Here is a 22087-nt window from a genome sequence, read left to right on the forward strand (position 1 = left end):
TGTGATTTTTATCCGATTCCGATACGTGGACCCGGGTCGACCTTTTGGGGCGAATTTTTAATTTCTTGCTAAAGTCTTGATTTCATTAATTAGATTAGTTTTTTATAGTTATATTTATGGTATGTAACTGCTTTTGGCTAGATTTGGGCCATTCAGAGTCGAAAAATAAAAGAAATGGCATTCTTATTGATTGATTGAGCTTGGTTCAAGGTAAGTAGCTTGTCTAACCCTGTGTGGGGGAAATCCCCTTAGGATTTGATATTGTTGTAATACTTTTGTGATATGTGAGTGCTGTGTAAGCGAGGTGACGAGTGCGTACACAGGCTAATTGTTATACAACCCGGATTTTTCAAGCAGTAACCTGTTACATCTTAATTGAGTTATATCAGCATGTGTCGTTATCCTGTTAGCCTAATATCGCATGTCTACTTGTCTTAATTACTTATTTGAAACGTGTACAGCATGCTTAGTTGATTTCCTATTTTTCCATCGATTTCGAGCTTTGTGTTTACTTTTGGGACTACGAGGCAGTACCTCGGGAGATCCCCTGCATAATTACTTTAGGGACTACGAGGCGGTACCTCAAGAGATCCCCTTCTAGTATTGATTTGTTGCCGGGCACTCAGCCCATCTTTATTCCTCCATATCGTATGGCTCCTCCTGAGTTGAAGGAGTTGAAGGAGCAGTTACATGAGTTGCTTGATAAGGGCTTCATTTGGCCCAGTGTGTTACCTTGGAGTGCTCTCGTCTTATTTGTGAAGAAGAAGGACGGTTCTATGCGAATGTGTATTGATTACCGCCAGGTGAACAAAGTTACAGTGAATAACAGGTATCCACTACCTCATATTGATTACTTGTTTGATCAGTTACAGGGTGCCAGGGTATTTTTCAAGATTGACTTGTGTTCAAGCTATCATCAATTGAAGATTCAGGAGCCAGATATCCTGAAGACTGCTTTCAGGACTCAGTATGGTCACTACGAGTTCCTTGTTATGTCATTTGGGCTTACCAACGCCCCAACATCATTTATGCACTTGATGCACAGTGTGTTCCGACCCTATCTTGACTCATTCGTCATTGTGTTTATTGACGACATTCTGGTGTACTCCCGGACTCGGGAGGATCATGAACAACACCTAAGGACTGTGCTTCATACCTTGAGAGAAAAGAAGTTATATGCAAAATTTTCAAAGTGTGAGTTTTGGCTAGACTGAGTGGCATTCTTCGGTCATGTGGTGTCGAGTGATGGGATCAAGGTGGATCCTAAGAAGGTTGAAGCAGTGCAAAGTTGGCCCAGACCGTCCTCAGCTAAGGAGATCCGGAGTTTTCTTGGTTTGGTGGGGTATTACTGTCGATTTGTATAGGGTTTCTCATCTATTGCAGCACCTATGACCAGGCTGACCCAGAAGGGTACTCCGTTCAGGTGGACAAAGGAGTGTGAGGAGAGCTTTCAGAAGCTCGAGACAATTTTGACTACAACTCCAGTATTGGTATTGCATACAGGTTCGGGGTCTTATACTGTATATAGTGATGTGTCGTGGATTGGTCTCGGCGCGGTGTTGATGCAGGACGGTAGGGTGATTTTCTACGCGTTCAGACAATTGAAGGTGCATGAAAAGAACTATCACGTCCATGACCTTGAGTTAGAAGCTATTGTTCATGCCTTAAAGATTTGGCGGTACTATTTGTACGGTGTCCCTTGTGAGATCTACACCGATCACCGGAGTTTGCAGCATCTGTTCAAACAGAAGGATCTTAAGTTGCGACAACGGAGGTGGTTAGAGCTGCTTAAGGATTATGATATCACCATTTCGTACCATTTCGGGAAGGCCTATGTGGTGGTCGATTCCTTGAGTTGCCGGGCGGAGAGTTTGGAGAGCTTAGCATATCTACCAGCAGTGGAGAGGCCATTGGCGTTGGATGTTCAAGCCTTAGCCAACCAGTTTGTTAGATTGGATATTTCTTAGCCGAGTCGAGTGTTGGCTTGTGTGGTCTCTCGGTCTTCTCTTTATGATCATATCAGGGAGCGTCAGTATGATGACCCCCATCTGCTTGTCCTTAGAGACACGGTTCAACACGATGATGCTAAGGAGGTTACTATTAGAGATAATGGTGCGTTGAGGATGCAGGGCAGGCTATGTGTGCCCAATGTGGATAGATTGTGTGAGTTGATTCTCTAGGAGGCTCACAGTTCGCGGTTCTCCAGTCATCCGGGTACAGTGAAGATGTATCAGGACTTGAGGAAGCATTATTAGTGGAGGAGAATGAAGAAGGACATAGTGGAATATGTGGCTCGGTGTCTAAATTGCCAGCAGGTGAAGTATGAGCATCAACGACCAGGTGGATTGCTTCAGAAGTTGGAGATTCCGGAGTGAAAATAGGAGCGGATCACTATGGATTTCATTGTTGGGCTTCCACGGACTCAGTGTAAGTTTGATACAGTTTGGGTGATTGTGGATAGGTTGACCAAGTCAGCTCATTTCATTCTTGTGATGACTACTTATTCTTCCGAGCATCTTGCTCGAGTTTATATCCGCGATATTATCAGGCTCATGGCATACCGGTATCTATCATCTCTGACCGGGGTACCCAGTTTACATCACGGTTCTGGAAGGCCGTACAATATGAGTTAGGTACTCAGTTAAGTTGAGCACATCATTTCACCCTCAAACGGACGGACAGTCCGAGCGCACTATTTAGATATTAGAGGATATGCTTTGTGCGTGTGTGATGGAGTTTGGAGGTTCTTGGGATCAGTTCTTGCCACTTGTGGAGTTTTCCTACAATAACAGTTATTAGTAGAGCATTCGTAGGGCACCGTGTGAGGCTCTGTATGGTAGGAGGTATCGGTCTCTAGTGGATTAGTTCGAGCCGGGCGAGGCTAGGTTATTGGGTACTGACTTGGTTCAGGATGCTTTGGAGAAGGTTAAGGTGATTCAGGATCGACTTCGCACAGCCCAGTCCAGATAGAAGAGTTATGCGGATCGGAAGGTTCACGATGTTGCATTCATGGTTGGAGAGCGGGTCCTGCTCCGGGTGTCACCCATGAAGGGTGTTATGAGGTTTGGAAAGAAGGGCAAGCTGAGACCAAGGTTTATTGGCCCATTCGAGGTGTTGCGACGTGTTGGGGAGGTTGCTTATGATCTTGCCTTGCCTCCCAGCCTAGCAGAAGTCCATCCAGTATTTCATGCTTCTATGCTCCGGAAGTATTACAGCGATCCATCTCATGTGTTGGATTTCAGCTCAGTCCAGTTGGACAAGGATTTATCTTATGTTGAGGAGCCAATGGCTCTTTTCGATAGGTAGGTTCGAAAGTTGAGGTAAACGAACATTGCTTCAGTGATGGTTCAGTGGAGGGGTCAGCCGGTCGAGGAGGTGACTTGGGAGACCGAGCATGATATGCGCAGCCGTTATCCTCATCTTTTCACCACTGCAGGTATGTCTCTATACTCGTTCGAGGACGAACGATCGTTTTAAGAGTATTAGCCCCGATCCCCTATTTACTGCTTCCCCCATATCTTTTTTCTGCTTATGTGACTTGCCGGGAGGTTTTGTTTGTGGTTTCGGAGTGATTTGGGACACTTAGTCCCTAAAACGGAAGTTTAAGTGCTATGATTTTGACCGTAGTTGGAGCTGTATGAAGACGGCTCCGGAATGGATTTTCATCAGTTCCGTTAGCTCCGTTGGGTAATTTTGGACTTAGGAGCGTGTCTGGATTGTGTTTTGGAGGTTTGTAGTTGAATTTAGCTTGAAATGGCGAAACTGAATTTTTGAGAAGTTTGACCGGAAGTGAACTTTTTGATATTGGAGTCGGATTCCGATTCCGGAAGTTGGAGTAGGTCTGTAATATTGAATATGACTTGTGTGCAAAATTTGGGGTCAATCGGATGTGATTTGATAGGTTTCGGCATCAGTTGTTGAAATTTGAAGTTTCAAGTTCATTAAGTTTGAATTGGAGTGTGATTCATGTTTTTGTTGTTGTTTGATGTGATTTGAGGGCTCGACTAAGTTCGTATGATATTTAGGGATTTGTTGGTATGTTTGGTTGAGGTCCTGGGGGCCTCGGGTTGATTTCGGGTGGTTAACAGATCATTTGAAAATGTGTTGGATTGGCTGAAGTTGTTGCACCTGGTGTAATCTCACCTGCGCACTTTGGGCCGCAGGTGCGGCACCGCAGAAGCGGTCAGAGTCTCGCAGGAGCGGTGAAAGGAACGCAGAAGCAGGTGCGCAGAAGCGACCCTTGATAGCAGAAGCGATTTTTAAGGACTTAAGTTAAGTCTGCACCTGCGATGGTTTTTCCGCAGGTGCGGAACTGCAGAAGCGGTGAACCCCTCGCAGAAGCGAGATCGCTGGGCAGAAAAAGGCTAAGTTCGAGGGTTTTATCCCATTTTTATTTTGGGACTTAGAAAGCTCGGATTTGGATGAAAATTTTGAGGGCTTTTTATAGGCATCGATTGGGTAATGATTCTTCACTTGTTTTTGGATATATCCCACTAATCTATCATTAATTCCATCCTTTAATTTCGAATTTGGGTTGAGAAAATTGAAAAAAATGGAAAAAGTTCCTCAACCAAATTTTTGGGTTTTGATTGCGATTTTGACATCGGATTTGAGTCATTTTGGTACGAGTGAACTTGTGGTTGAATGGGTGTTCGTATTTTGTGACTTTTACTGGATTTCGAGATGTGGGCTCGGGTCTATTTTTGGGGTGAATTTTTAATTTCTTGCTAAAGTCTTGATTTCATTAATTAGATTAGTATGTTATAGTTATATTTATGGTATATAATTGCTTTTGGCTAGATTTGGGCCATTCGGAGTCGAAAAATCGAGGAAAAGGCATTCTTATTGATTGATTGAGTTTGGTTCAAGGTAAGTGGATTGTCTAACCCTGTGTAGGGGAAATTCCCTTAGGATTTGGTACCGTTGTGATACTTATGTGATATGTGAGTGCTGTGTACGCGAGGTGACGAGTGCGTACACGGGCTAATTGTTATAAACCTCGTTTCTTACTGAGCAGTAACATGTTACATCTTAATTGAGTTATACCAACATGTATAGTTATCCTGTTAGCCTAATATCGCGTGTCTACATGTCTTAATTGCTGTCACGACCCAATTTTTCCTCCGTTGGGTATCGTGATGGCACCTAGTCTTAGGGACTAGGTAAGCCTAACAATAATTAAAATAACAACGTTATTTAAATAGAATCTCTTAAAATCCCAAAACCTGTGGTACAAGTCATAAGCTCTACAGAATGTTTGCTAGAAAACTTCTAAATACAACTGTCCAGAAATAAGGATAAATAGTGCAAAACAAAAACTGGTAGGTCACTCCGAAGCCTGCGAACGCAGCATCAGGTTTACCTTGAGTCTCCACAGCAACAGTCCACACAGCTAGCTAACTAACAAGCACCTGGATCTGCACAAAAATATGCAAAAGAGTAGCATGAGCACACCACAGCGGTGCCCAGTAAGTATCAAGACTAACCTCGAACGTGCTAAGAATCGCCTCTAAGTTTTTGAATTCACTGAAAGTACATATCCAACATACACCCGCGGGGGACCCTACATCACCCTAACCCACCTAAACCTGAGGACATCATTCCAACTGTAATTTATCCTTTCTATCAACATCGATAATCCTTAGAGTCAACATTCTCACCTTCCATCTATCTTCAAAATACCCGATTCTAAATCCATAATCGGTATCAGTCTCAACCAGTTGTAACAACTCATGCCTACATCAACAAGGTATGACCACACAACAAGACACACCACATATAGGCCATAATAACATTTCTGATCACAATAGCTGCCCGAAATCAAAACCAGTACCGGCAATTAGACCCATATCCGTTAGCAACCCGTTTCAAACCTCGAGAATGCTGACAATGATGAAAGAAACACAAAGACCTCATAACTACACACCTGAATCAACAAGTCACAACTAACATCACCGGGCACACACCCCGCATGCCAAAACTCATAAAGCACATAACGAAATTGACTAAATATGTAAAGAGAAACATATAAGATAAATGTCAAACAAGCCCGACAGGCACAACTTTCTAACAATACCCTACTACAAATCAATTCAAATGGAAAAATCAAAGTACATGAACAAATCATAAGTATCTCATCCTGGTATCACCCTCCACCGCGGCACACAGCCCGGCTCAAACATATCAAATCATATTGAATCGCTAGGGTCTCACCCTCAACTCTGAATCACAAGTCGAATACACATCATACCAATGGAAGTCTTTCACTAACTCAATTCTGCCAATAAAATCTCAACACTTGCTAAACTATCACCCTGATAGAGTATTAAATCACAAATTATAATCAATTTATTCAGGAATCACATCAACCTGCCATAATGGACAACATGAATTCACTCCTAGTCTCGTAATAATGAATAAAAACAAATAATAGACACGGGCTACCACTCATAGAGTCTCCCAATAGGGGTAAACACCTAAACATAATACCAAGTCATAAACTCACCCATACGTGGGACAACAAGTAGGGGAACTCGCCCCGATAAGCAAAACCGAATCAAATATGAATAGTGCCCCCTTGTAACAAATCAAAATTACACTTGTATGACATCATCTGGCGTAGTGGCCTCAAGCCTACTATATGAAACACATCAATGGGTCGGGCCTTCCCCTCTTGGGCGCCCTCTAATCGCCTGAATACTCCACTGTGACACACATATCTAGAGTCTAGGACAATCTCTTACCTGTGGCAGGTATCTCCACACTCGAAGCAACCTCTCTGCTGACATGGTTGTGAGAACTGTGTGGTACGGATACTTTGAGACTCATGAGCACCTGAAACACTGTGCAAAGCCTGAAGTGCAAACTGAACTGGCTGACCCACAAAACCTCTACCATGTCGTACCCTGCCTCCAAAATAAGGACCGGTAGATCTCTACGGTCTACGAGGCCTCCTTACCTCCCTGTCCTCTCTCTCCTGATCTCGCTTGTACTCTCTCTCGTGGCCTCGCCTATCTTCTCTCTCCTGGTCCCACATGCCCTCTACTCGGCGGGCGATCCCTACCACCTGCTGAAATGAAATATTTGACTCTAACTCACGAGCCATGCTGAACCGAATATCATGCTTGAGTCCCTCAATGAATCTGCGGACACACTCTCTAACTGTGGTAACCAAAGCAGGCGCATGCCTGGCCAAATCACTAAATCTCACGGCATACTCTGACACTGACATAGTGCCCTGGCGCAGCTGCTCAAACTCCGCGTGCCATACATCTCGAAGGGACTGAGGTACAAACTCTCTCAGGAACATCTCTGAAAACCGAACCCATGTAAGTGAAGGTAACTCCGTCGGCCTACCCAACTCATATGCCCGCCACCACTAGTAAGCCACTCCCCTGAGCTGAACGTAGTAAAAGCAACCCCGCTCGTCTCCACAATACCCATAGTATGGAGAATGCGGTGACACTCCTCCAAAAAATCCTGTGCACTCTCTGAAGACAAACCACTAAATGTAGGAGGGTCATATTTCTTGAACCTTGCAAGTCTAAGCTGCTCATCCTCAGATGTTGCTACCCTGACCACGAGCTGAACTGGGACCACAGGCTGTGTCGCCATGACACCTGGCACCTGACCAACATGAACTCGCTGCTCTGGGGTATGGGCGGCGGGAGTCTGGGCTCCTCCCCTGATCTGTGAAATAGCTGGTGCAACCGAAATCAACCCCGTCTGAGCCAATGTACCAAACATGCTCATGAACTATGCTAAGGTCTCCTGAAGTCCGGGGGTAACAGCAGGCGCCTCCGGTACCTGCTCCCCAACTAGAACTACTGGCGGCTCCTCAACTGCTGCCCTAGTAGATGCTCTGATTGTGGCACTTACTCCTTGTTGGCCTCTGCCTCTGCCTGCTCCAGGAGCAGCATCGTCGATAACTGCAGCTCGTGTCCTCACCATCTATGAGAGAATGGAATGATAAAAGTTCAAACTTCGAGATCAATAAGCTCGCACGATAGGAATGAAATAAGTGAAATTGTCCTAATAGTTTCGTAGCCTCTCGAAGATAAATACAGACGTCTCCGTACCGATCCGTAAGGCTCTACTAAACTCCCTTATGACTTGTAGCCCCATGAACCTAGAGCTCTGATACCAACTGTCACGACCCATTTTTCCTCCGTTGGGTATCGTGATGGCACCTAGTCTTAGGGACTAGGTAAGCCTAACAATAATTAAAACAACAACGTTATTTAAATAGAATCTCTTAAAATTCCAAAACCGGTGGTACAAGTCATAAGCTCTACAGAGTGTTTTCTAGAAAACTTCTAAATACAACTGTCCAGAAATAAGGATAAACAGTGCAAAACGAAAACTGGAAGGTGACTCCGAAGCCTGCGAATGCAGCAGCAGGTTTACCTTGAGTATCCACAGCAACAGTCCACACAGCTAGCTAACGAACAAGTACCTGGATCTGCACAAAAATGTGCAGAAGAGTAGCATGAGCACACCACAGCGGTGCCCAGTAAGTATCAAGACTAACATCGGTAGAGTAGTGACGAAGAACAGTCAAGACACCCACTGGTCTAATAAAGTGAACATATATAAGCACATGAATAACATAAGTATGATATATACATAAAGACTATGCAATATGGCTCACAATACAGTAATGGAATTAAAGCAAGAAAACAACAAGTATCAGCGGAATATCATGAAAATGACGCAGACAAAGTAAATGGAACACAACCTAAATCCGGAATCATGAATACAGCAAGGACAAGTAATAACTCAGTAATTACAACCGCTTTTACATCAGGTTTTAGTCAACAACTCCACGAGGTATCGAACCTCGGACAATTCACAACTCACGGGTCTCAATACCTGAACCCTAACACTTGGCATCTTATGCCCTCATAACACCTCATGACCACACAGACGACTCACATGCCAATAAAGCCATTCTCACATAGAAGACAAGTAAACAAGGGTAAGCATCTACGCTCAACAATATCAAGAACACCTCGTATCTCATAAGAGTGATTAACTACGTGTATGTTTGTGCAAGTGTCCTACCATAGTCCATATCAACAAATAAGCATAAGGAAAAAGAACGGACAACACATAGAATATTTTCTCACAACTTTCACAAGATAAAGCTCACATAGGTATGTATACCACTTCACAAATATCAACAACAAGAATGCCCCCAGGCCACAAATCATCACAAATCAATCCCTCACACAGCCCACCTTGTCTCGCCACGTGTGCAATAGTAACATAAATGCCCGTCTTGTCTCGCCACACGTGCATAATAATGTTCCCACCTTGTCTCGCCACTTGCGCAACCCATATATGTATATACATATCCCGCCTTGTCATGCCGTATGTGCAAAAATCAATAGTAACAATAGCACGACAGAAACCTCGTGCAACCCCATAACAGCAACCGCATGGCAGAAACCTCGGGCATCACAATAATAACAACCGCACGGCAGAAACTCCGTACATCACCACAACAAATACAACAACAACAATGGCAATAATACAAAGTACGACAAGTAAATAAACTCAAGAACTTTTAAATCACAGAAAAAATATGGGACCAAATCACAAGGAACAACCACAGTAAAGAATGATAGGCGTAAAGAGAACAACTCAACAAAGGGCAAACTAATGTGTATCAATGATCCCACAATATACATTTCAACAACAGGGAAACTTACACGAGTCAAATAATTCCAAATAAAATAAGTCGACTAAGACATATGATATCTAAAACTTCTTTTGAGGTTGAGAAATTACTAAGGATTTTCAACAATTAAATTAAGGATAAGCAGCGTAAAGATAATCATAACCTCAATTAAGACTGAACAAATTATAATATGATACAATAATAATTTTAAATAAATATAAGCAGTTATGAAAAGATAACATGACAATAGAGGAGGAAAAATCTTCAGTTAAGTCAAATAAGAGTCAAATAGGCAATAAGAGTGAATCCTGAAAGCAATTAATTTTAATTAAAGTATTTAGAGGCGAAACTAGTAAATAGGAACTTAATCATATCAAGAACAACTTCATACTCAGTGAATATAAGGACCTAAAAATCCTAAAAGGCCAACTTTCCACAATTAAGTCCGAGCACGCACTCGTCACCTCGTGCACATGGGCTACAATCAACATAGAAGACTCAAATCCTAAGAGAAAATTCCCCCACACAAGGTTAGGCAAGATACTCACCTCGAACCAAGCTCAAACAGTCTGTAAGAATGCCCTTTCCTCAATTATCTGACTCCGAATGGCCCAAATCTAGCCAAACATAATTGCATAATATGAATACAACAATAATAGACTTATCTAAGCAATGAAATCAATATATAATAAAAATTCCGAAATTCGCCCTAAAAAGTCGAACCGGGCCCACATCTCGAAAACGAGTAAAAATCACAAAACATGAACCCTCATTCACTCACGAGTCCAACCATATAAGAATTACTCAAATCCGACCACAAATTCCCTTTCAAAACTCGAAATCTTTATTGAAGAAGTTCTACCAATTTTTTCCAATTTCAACCCCAAAAATTCGAAACTAAATGGAGAAAATAACTATAGATTAATGCAATACAACCAAAAACGAGTAAGGAATCATTACCCCAAAGATTCCTCTGAAAATCCCTTGAAATATCGCCAAATTCCGAGCTCTCAAGTCCAAAAACGAAGAATGAAACCAAACCCTCGAATTTCTCTTTTCTGCCCAGGCGTGACCGCACCTGCGCATAATTAACCGCATCTGCGCGACCGCAGGTGTGCGCGTCCAACTCGCACCTGCGCTTCCTCTCGCTTCTGCGCGCCAAAATTCGCTTATGCGGAGCCGCTGATGCACACAATTTCTCCGCACCTGCGGAGACTGTCAAGTCCAGCTCTTCTCGCACATGCGCCTCAATCTTCGCATCTGCGTGCATCGCATCTGCGAAATTTTTCTCGCACCTGCGACCCCTGGCACTCCTCCATTTTTTTGCTTCTGCGCTTGCCTCTCCGTACGTGCGCTCTTGCACCTGCGGTCTCTTCACTGCAGGTGCGAAAATACCAGAAGCCTGAAGACTTAGGAGTAACACAAATTAAACTTTTAATCTGTTAAGCACCCGAAACTCACCCGAGGCCCCCGGGACCTCAACCAAACATACCAACCAATCCTAAAACACCATACGAACTTAGTCGAGCCCTCAAATCACATCAACTAACGATGAAACTACGCATCGCACCATAAATCGAACTTATAAATTTCAAATCTTTCAACTTCTAAAACCCGTACCGAAACCTATCAAATCAACCCGGAATGACGTCAAATTTTGCAGCCTAGTCCCAAATAACATAACGGAGTTGTTCCAACTCTCAGAACCGCATTCCGATCCCGATATCAAAAAGTCCACTTACGGACCAAATTTCTAAAAAGTCGACTTTCGCCATGTCAAGCCTAAATGAGCTACAGACCTCGGATTTACAGTCCGGACACGCTTCTAAGTTCAAAATCACCCAACATAGCTAATGGAACCGACGGAACTCCATTCCGGAGTCGTCTTCACATAGTTCCAACTACGGTCAAAATTCTAAGACTTAACCTTCCGTTTTAGGGACTAAGTATCCCAAATCACTCTGAGACATCCGGTAATCGAATTCAACCATGCACGCAAATCAATACACATAAAATGAAGCTGCTCAGGGCCTTATGCTGCCGGACGGGACTTAAATTCTCAAAACGACCGACTGGGTCATTACAATTGCTTATTTGAAACCTGTACAACATGCTTAGTTGATTTCCTATTTTTCCATCGATTTCGAGCTATGTATTTACTTTTGGGACTACGAGGCGGTACCACGGGAGATCCCTTGCATAATTACTTTTGGGACTACGAGGCGGTACCTCGGGAGATTCCCCTTGCATATTTACTTTTAGGACTACGAGACGGTACCTCGGAAGATTCCCCCATGCATATTTACTTTTGGAACTACGAGGCGATACCTCGGGAGATCCCATGTTGAGCATTTACTTTTGGAACTACGAGACGGTATCTCGGGAGTGCCTCAGTTGTTTATCCCTATGTGTTGTGTTGTTATCTTTCTGTAGTTTTTCCTCGTTAAATTTTTGGTCTCTTATTACATTGCTATATTTTTCTGTCTTAAATTACTCTACCGAGGTTAGGCTTGGCACTTACTGGGTACCGTTGTGGTGTACTCATGCTACTCTTCTGCACATATTTTATGTGCAGATCCAGGTGCTTCTTATCAGTCTCGTTATCAGTGAGCAACGAGATTTTTGGAGACTTCAAGGTATATATGCCCGCGTCCGCAGACCTCGAAGTCCCCCTTTATTCCCTCCTATGTCGTTTACCTTTTCGTATTAGATACTAGCTTTCTTCTGTAGCTTGTGACTTATGATTACCGGATTTTAGGAACTCTGTGTATACTCTAGTGCTGGGTTGTTTGTACATGCCGAGCGGCATTTTATTATTTTATACTCATCCGTTGTAGTCTAGTTGTTAAATTGTATTTTTATTTCTGTTATTTCTCAATTTGTTAGGCTTACCTAGTCGTAAAGATTAGGTGCCGTCACGACGTCTTACGGAGGGAGACTTGGGTCGTGACATCTTCGACTGCCAAATCTTCATTCAAGTTCACATGCACACGTTGCCCCTCTGCTTCCCGAATTTTAAATTATAAAATCTTAGGACTTCCTATATGCTTTAAATAAAAAAAGATTTAATAAATGAAATATTAGTTGATATCAAAGTCTTAAATATTAAAAAAAAAATTAAATAACTATTCCTAATATTAGGAAAATAATTAAATGAATGTTCCTAAATATTAGGAAATCGATTAAATAATTATTCTTAAATATCATAAAAATATTTAAATGACTAGTAATCACTATAAACTCTATTTTAAGGGGTAAAAAAGGCGAACAATATTTCGCTAAGATCCTTCGTACTTTTAATAAAGTACTAATTTTAAGTGTACGTGCGTTGCACGTATGTGTAGCGTCAATCAATTAAAAGTGTATACATTGACTATAAATAAATGTAATGTTAGTTTAAATAATGAAAATAAATGTTAGGAGTATTACATTGACACAATAAATGAATTCAATATCTTCTTAATATGCAACAACAACAACAACAACAATCAAATAAAATCTCACTAGTGGGGTCTGGGGAGGGTTGTGTGTATGCAGACCTTACCTCTATTGTTTCCGAAAGACTCTCGGCTCAAGAAGACAAAAGGAGACAATATCAGTACCACCACAGTGATCGTAGGAAAAATAACAACAACATGAAAACCAGAAGATAGATGCAAAGCAAAAGCGATAGTCTATCTTCTTAATATGCAAAATGATGAATTAGTTAAATTATGTACAATATTTGTGATTACACATGTAGTTTATATTATTAGATATTAATATGTTAAGTTATATCTCACCTGACATTTCGTTTTGTTATGAATATATTTTATCTTCTACTATTTCATCGTTATGTTCAAGTTTGTATTTTAAACAATTTTATTCTTAATATTATATTATAATCGATTTTGCTCGATTCTTTTGGTTTCTTTCATCGATGATAATATTTCATGAAAATAAATTTATGTACTTTAATATTTCTATCAACTTGAAAAATAATTTTACTTATATGATGAATTTGGAAAAAGAATGAAATTGAATTATTTTGCTAATTACTTCATTCAAATAAATTTTTTAATTAGTTAATTCAACCACTTAATCATTTATTTTGTCATTAAAGAAAATAATTAATTTTTGAGGATTCAAATTCTTAATATTATTTCAAATAAAGATTTGATATTTAATAATTATACTTTTATCCACAAAAACATTCTGTTACAAATGGTAAAAATTTAAACTCTTGCAACCTTGTGTTTGTTGAAGCATTAGTATTATTGAAGTTTTCCAATTATTTCTCTCCCACCCACCCCCATATTATTAAATATTTTGTAATTATTTATTTTAAATATATTTTACTTTATATAATATACGCGCGTTGCACGTGTATCCATTCTTATGAGTAAATTAGTTTTTATAAAAATTACATAAATATTAAGAGCAAGAACACATAGCTTTGAAGATTTAAAAGGCTTTTTGAATCTCTTTTGGAAAGCTATTTTCAAGATTTTTTTTTCTTTTTCAACTTCATTCTAAGAAATGATAGAAACAAGGTTAGCACACTAATATAACATAGTTTTTTTCTTTTTGGCAAGCAAAATTCAAGTTGTTTTATTTCTATAATCAATTATAAGAAATATTATATGAATTATTTCGATCAAATTAAAAAGAATTGAAATAATTCGGGGAAGGAGACGGGCATTTTTTGTCTTGCTGCTTCTATCTGGTCGGGGAAGGAGACGAGCCCGTTTTTTTATATAGGTATAGCGTCTTCTATATATGCGTTATACCTCCTGCCTACTTAAAGTTCAAATATAACGGATGTATTCACCACGCTATACTTTAAGGACAAACGTGTCGTTAAGATATAGCACGGTGAATAATCGCGTTATATATAAAATGGCACTTCATTTCTTTTTCACCTATTTTTATTATTTTAGTCCAAAAAGACCATATTTTTATTCGGGATTTCTTTTGTCAAGTGGGAGAACATGTGCATCCAAGTGCACGTGCATTACAACATTAAAATCGTACTAAATCACAACCTAAACCCCATCCAACAGACAACTTCATTAATTTTCACGCGTTTCTCTCTCTCTCCTCTTCCAGAATATAAATTTACTTCCGCATCACATCAAACTCTCCCTCTCTCTCTCCAAAAAATATCTCATTTGCTACTTTCTCTCTCGTCCATTCACGGGGCATCCACCCACCCAGGTACCTCCCCTTCGCCGCATCTCTTTCTCTCTCTTTCTCCTCAAACCAATTATTTTGCGAAAATCTCTAATCACCATAATTTCTCCTATGTTTAGATTTAGTAATTTTTATATGTATATATTAAGTTCTTTTGTTTGGTATGGAAGGTAAAAATCTCAACTATTGAAAATCTTCTTCTTCTCCTTTCTTGTTTTTCAGGTTTTTTGTTCAGTAAAACGAAAATGAATAAATTTGCATACAGTCAAAATGCCTTGGTGGGTTTTGTTGGCGTTGGAGAGATGACTAACGGCGTTTATAGATCAAACGGCGTCGTTTGTCCCAAGCCTCGTAGGGGTGACCAATTCAATTGCTCACCTTTTCCGTTTGGACAAATTAAGTATGTCTCTTTTTTCTCTTAGATTGATTTTTTTCTCCTTTGTTGATTTTGTTTTGGTTTATTTATTTTGGGTATTTCTACTTTTTTGGTCTTTTAGCAATCAAGAAATGGAGGGTTGCGATTTGAAAGCAGGAACTGAGCTTCTGGATATCATTCTCGCCAAGGTAATTAGTACTACTAATTATTGTAGTAATTAGTCATCCATTAGATATTTTATTTAATTATAATCTCTTAATTGGGATTTGGGAGCTGAGCTTAGGTTCATTGTTTAAGATGCTAATTTGATTTATATATTATATTTATGATTATGAATTTTTTTTTAAAATAATACTAGTTAAAAAGTTAAAATTTCTCAAATGAAATAAATCTGAAAATAAAAATTTGAAATGTTGGAAGTTGTTAAATTCTATAAAATAAGGTTGTGTCAAATATTTAAGTACATTCGAAAATGAAAAAGATTAGCTTACCAATTAAGATAGAGGAAGTAAATTTTACTCTATAAATACTGATAAATTCTTCTTCTCCCTCTAGTTTCATGGTTTTCAGTCGAAGTCTATTGATTCACTCAACCTGTTTCCTTAAGCTATTAATAGTGTGTTTTCATTAGAATTTAGTCTGTTAACTACTTAGACTACTTAATTCAATTAGTCTAGCTAAAAATTCTGATTTTTTCTGTGATCAGGGAAGATATGATGTCGAGAATTCCAATTTGCAGTTGGCTTCATCTCCACCATTTTTTTGTGGATCTCCGCCTAGTCGGGCTTCAAATCCCCTGATTCAAGACGCCCAATTTAGTAACGACAATTTTGTACTTGTGCCACCAATTGAAGAATCAACAGTACCACCACCTTCACCACCACCACCCTTCTCCTCCTCCTGTCGTATGACCGGAGGTGGCTGCGTTCGAGTGAAGTTCGGGAACAATTCAGCTCCTGTGAGGATTGAAGGGTTTAATTGTCGTGGCAGTTGCAGCATCTCCGCTGTTGCTTAGGTATACATATAACTCACTTACTCGGACATGACGAAAAAGAGCAGAAAATTTTGTGGAGAGTGCGAGAAACCAAAACCAATTCGTTTAGCTGTGTGTATATATTGAGTGAAAGAAAGAGGGTAGTACTCTTTTGCTGATGAGTTTTGTTCTGCAATCATTCAAATACCTGTAATCTGTATATTGTAATGAGGTGATGAATGAGTGTCAAATTGAGAATAGGAAAGCAATAACTTGAAGCTCCAAGAGAGGGAGAGGCTAAAAGATTGTCATCTTTCCTCTAGGAGTATTAGGATTCTTTACCATAATTAGGGCAATGTATGAGTTGGGAGTATTTTATTTAGTGTAGTGTGAAGACTCAAGAGACACTTCTTTGATTAAACATATTCACAGAAGAAGAGATGGTCTTCTTAGAAATTCTTTTCATCTTGTATTCTACTAGTGATATTTTTTCGTTTTCATTTTCAGTAAGATACTGTATTATTAATACCTTAGCTGTTTAAATGGAAAGAAGTATGTATGCCAGCCATAATGAGTTTCAGTGTAATAGCCTTACGCGGCACGAATTCAGATATAGTCTGGCTCCAATAAGGGTACTGGACACCGGGTGGGAAACCAAAAAAAATGTTACTATTTGTCTTCTGTTTCACTCGTCAATTCATAGTTTGTTAATTGTAGTTGGCTTTATATAAAGTTTACAAAGAAAAGGGCAGAAAACGAAGGAGGAGAAGGAGGATGAGAAAGGGGCTGAAGTTGTTTAAAAAGTGGGTTCAAGCATCAATGGTTAATTTCATAGCTCAAGCCAGTAATTTATAGATCACATACACAATTTTATTGTTACTCCAAGCTCCGTTTCTAAAGTTTACAAAGAGCTTTAGTAAAAGTCCACACAGTGGCGTTATTATCGCCACTTAACTTGGGATTATGAACTTAGTGATACGATATCTCTCATTTGTTCCGCATATCGAATAAGTAAAGATGCCAAATTGCCCTAGACAAGTTGGGTCTGATGGTGAAATATTGGAAACTACGTGGACGGATTTGTATCTTAGGTTATTTGCTTTGAGCATCTCTTTCGATAACAATTTAAGTTAATATATATTGATAGTGTAAAGAGTTTTTTTTGTAATATCAGTAGATTTTAACTTGTACTAAAAGGTTTGTTATTATTTTTACTAAACAAGGTCAGCCCAGTGTACTAAGCTTTCGCTATGCGCGGGGGTCTTGGCGTAACTGGTAAAATTATTACCATGGGATCAGGAGGTCACGAGTTCGAGCCGCGGAAACAGTCTCTTGCAAAAATGCAGGGTAAGACTGCGTACAATAGACCCTTGTGGTTCGACCCTTCCCCGGACTCTGCGGATAGCAAGAGTTTAGTGCATCGTACTGCCCTTTGTTATTATTTTTACTAAATTATCAATTAATGTTTATGAATAAATTTATCATATTTACTTACTAAATAATCTAATTGTATAAAAAAGGTTATATATCAATTACATAGAACTAAAACTCAACAAACAATGGTGGTATCCGAATAACATGTGCAATGCATTTTAATTATCCCATTGCATATATACTATCTTTTACTAGCACATGCATGATGTAACTTTGTCAATCAAAACTTTGACAGATAAAGAAATCATTTAACATTCTTTTGTTTATGTTTGAGATTTTGAATCCATTTTATGTACTACTAGGTTTTACTCAACTCACCCACCCTTGGGTGCTATTTGCTTTTGATCATGTGATTTGGTTGAATTGAATGTCAGCTCAAAGATGGACCCTCCCTTAGGATTAAGGGGGTAGGGCGTGGGGCACTGTTTAGCAATATGATATATGCTAGGGATGCAGAATCATTCAAAGAGAGTGTTAATTGCTGACAACTTTGCGTAAAATAATAGGCTGGCTTTTGCTAATGGTTGGAGACGATAGAATAAAAGAATGGCAAGTTGGTGGGGTTCCCCTTACCCCATTGGACTTTCCAAGTAGGGTACAATACAATTAACAAACTTTGAGAATGCTGTGTGCCGACTGTATTGTCGTTATAATCTGCTTAGCATGTGTGTTTGCATGTGGAGTATATTAAAAAGATAAGATGCTAAAGTTAGATGGCTTCAGAAGCAAACTACCTCCTTGAAACAGGCGGATTTAGGACAGAGTTTTGTAAGATTAACTAAATTCATTAGATTAAGTTCTCCTCAAATATACATATTCAAAACAAAACGAAATTATTATATACTTAATAAGGTAATATTTATTTGACAAAAAATATAGATCTTGGTTCAATCAATTAGATTTAAGTAAATAAAATGTGTGAGTCACTGAAAAAGGGATGAGATCAGTGTATATTTTTTCTCATAATAATGAATAATTGATAAGCCTTTGAACACTTAGGTTGTTCTTGGATCCAGTAAAAATGTTAGACAAGAATCTTAGTAAAAGGTTGTTTTTGTATGCTTGCAATAAGGTCAGATTCTCTCTATAAAGTTAATGTGTTTTTACAAATGAATATCTCGTGTCCCCTATCATTATGTCTCTTTTTATTTATAGGGAACATGTTCCTAGAAACCTTAATAGTACAAGTGCCGAAAATATCAACTAGAATATTCTCTTTAGTGTCATATCTTGAATCTAGCAGCTATAACTCTGTCAAAGATATGCGACCTCGATCTTGATATGTGATGACTCCTCGACTTTAATCCTAGCTGACTTTTCGACTGCAACCTTCACTATTTCCGGAACCACTTCGACCCTGGGAAAGTCTCTATTAGAGTCGCATCGATGACACATGGCGACCTGTGAATGTCTCATTAATGCTAACATGACTTGATCATATTATTAATTCTTGACCCATACAATATTTATTCTAAATCCATTGACTCTAAATTCAAAATTTGTCTCTACTTGAAAACCAATTGAAGGTTAAGCTAGTGCTGCATCAATGAAGTTCCAACAAGTTATTAGGGGTCGTTTGGTTTGAAGATAAGTTATGCTGGAATTAGTTATGCTGGAATTAGTTATATTGGAATTGGTTATGTTGGGATTGGTTATCCTGATATTATTTTATAGTGATTGTTTGGTATGTTGTAATAATCCTTGGATTGTCAATTTTATTGTTGTATTCTGAGATATCTTATCTTAACTATTCCACCTCTATATGTATAAGTTATGTTGGTACTATAACTAATTATGTAATAACTTATTCCAAAATTAGTAACCAAATAAGGGATATGACGATACTAAATTTTTATTTCAGAATTATTTTTGCTTATCCATCATATCAAACAACCCCTTATAGTTTGCGCAATAGAGTAAACATTTACACAATTGATACTTTCAAGTTTCATCATCCTTGTACTTTACAATTTGATCGTAGTCCGTAGAAGGGGTGAAAATCATTTTTACACCTCAACTTTGCTTTAAAAATCAAACTCCCCCCCTCAACATTGAACAATAGTCATTCTCCCCCATTTTACGTCCATTGACTTTTTTAATACTTATTTTTACCCTTACATATCAACCTTTGTCTCTCTTTTATTTTTTTCTTTTTTTTACTTTTTTAAAATCATGATATTTTTCTTTCATTTTTTAAAATTTATATTGCATAGGGCAGACTTTGGAAGCTTATATTTCGAAATATATAAGGAACTCGGAAATGAGCAACAAATGAAAGTTATAGTCCTTGGAATCTAGTTTTCAGAAAGTTAAATTATTCATCATTTGGAGTTATATACAAAAGGTTATGACCATTATACTAGAGGCTGTCTGGAAGAGTTTGGGGAGTTTGTTCTTCGCAATCGCGAAGAGCAATTTTGGGGCTAAAACATTTTGTGCTTCGCGATCGCAAAGCATTTTCCGCGATCGCGAAGAGTAAATACCTGGGCAGTAGTTATATTTCGAGGTTTCAGCCATTTTTAACATATTTGGAGCTATGGACCTCGGATTGAAGCGATTCTTGAGGCGATTTTCACCATATGGATTGGGGTAAGTGTTCTATATCCTAAAGTGATTATACTTCATGATTATATGGTTATATTCATCATTTATTTTAGATTTAAATGGAAGAAATTAAGTTTTTTGCAAAATCTTCTAAAAACGAAAATTTAAGATTTGGAGGTCGAGTTGTTATCAGAATTTGATAAAATTGGTATGGTTGAACTCGTATCAGAATGGGTGTTCGGATTTGGTGAAAATTACGTCGGGTTCCGAGAGGTGAGCCCCGCGTTGACTTTTTGGAATAAATTTTTAAGTCGACGTATTATTATCCGGAATTATTTTCGATGAATTTTAATGAGGTTGTGCAATTAATTTGGATAGATTTGAGCTGTCCGGAGGTCAATTCAAGCAAGAAGACTATTTTGGAATATCGGCCTAACTTCAAAAAGGTAAGTGTCTTGCTTAACCTCGAGTGGGGGAATTACCTCTTAGGCATTGAGGCTTATGTGCCATTTGTGAAATATGAAAAGTTGTGTACGCGAGGTGACGAGTACGTACTCGGGCTTATATGTGCAAATTTTATTGGATTAAAGTCTTAGGCATTATTGTGTAGTAAATTGGGTAATTATGGATATTTATTAAATCATCTATTTGCCATGCCTAAATACTTGTTGAATTTATTTTTATATGACAATTTGATGCGATTGTTACTTGAAAATTTATGAAATTTCGTGAGTATGGTTGGTTTGATATTTCTTGAAATTTAATTTCAATATGAATTTTTCCTATGCAAATAATTAATTAAGCAAATTTAAAAAGAAGTATTAACTTAATTATCTAAGTTTGGATTAATGAAGGCTTTGCTTTATGCTGAGTAATTTCTATTTCTGTTGATTATTTTTAGGGTGTTATACACATTGTGTGGAGCCTTCGGTTATTTGTTGTTAAATTAATTGATTTGGTTGTATCTTTGGAATTTTGGTTGTGGCCATTGGGCAAATTGTGATATGAATTGATTTTATTATATTGCCATGATATTTTCCCGTATAAATTGTATGTTGTGTGAGTTCTTATTTTGAGGAGATAAGGGTGAAATTTCACCGTTGATATTATGTGTGTATAAGGGTGGCAATTCACTGTAGTTGTGTTTGTTGGAATATTGTCTGGGCGGAGCGATAAGGGCGGCTATAGGAGCGATAAGGGTGGCTATAGGAGCGATAAGGGTGGCTATTGATATTGTCAGGGCGGAGGGATAAAGGTAGCTATAGGAGAGATAAGGATGGCTATAGGAGAGATAAGGGTGGCTATTGTCAGGGATGATATGTGATGATGTGAAGTTATTGTAATGGTGATTTTCATGTGATGTTGTGATTTTCATTGTGTTTATTCTATACCTTGTGTAATTTGTCTTGTTGTTGATAAATTGATAACAATCTGATTTATGTTGAAATTGAGAGTCTGTGGCTATTGCTAGGTGAATTATAAAATGAAATATGGGTACGAGGTGACGTGAGTAAATAATGAGGATATTGGCACGTGAATTGTCCGTGCAGTTGTGATATGAAATGTGGGCACGAGGTGCTGTGAGTAAATGATAATGATATTTGGCACGTGAATTGTCCGTACAGTTGTGATATAAAATGAGGGCACGAGGTGCCAGGGAAATATGATGATTTAAATATGGGCACGAAGTGCCATGGAAATATATGAAAATGGGCTGAGACCCGTATTTTTAAGATTTTGAAATGAGGTTCACAGGGTGACTTCTTAATTGAAACAATTATATTCAAAATATTTATTTGGAAGGATTTTTATTTAGAAAGTATTATATGAAATAATTGTATTTAAAAGATAGTATTTCAGAAAATAAAGGATTTTTATTTAGAAAGTATTATATGAAAGAATTGTA

At 38.6% G+C, this 22087-nt stretch overlaps 1 protein-coding gene across 1 annotated transcript; it reads left to right on the top strand.

Moving 5' to 3' along the window:
• Positions 1–14721: 14721 nt before the first annotated feature.
• LOC107816458 (uncharacterized) lies at positions 14722–16668 on the top strand. The gene is made up of 4 exons (XM_016642181.2): positions 14722–14878; positions 15077–15254; positions 15352–15418; positions 15937–16668. The coding sequence occupies exons 2-4, from the start codon at positions 15100–15102 to the stop codon at positions 16243–16245; spliced, it is 531 nt and encodes a 176-aa protein (XP_016497667.1). The 5' UTR covers positions 14722–14878; positions 15077–15099; the 3' UTR covers positions 16246–16668.
• Positions 16669–22087: the final 5419 nt, after the last annotated feature.

The sequence above is a fragment of the Nicotiana tabacum genome, chromosome 15 (assembly GCF_000715075.1).
Source record: "Nicotiana tabacum cultivar K326 chromosome 15, ASM71507v2, whole genome shotgun sequence".
In the NCBI taxonomy this organism is placed as follows: Eukaryota; Viridiplantae; Streptophyta; class Magnoliopsida; order Solanales; family Solanaceae; genus Nicotiana; species Nicotiana tabacum.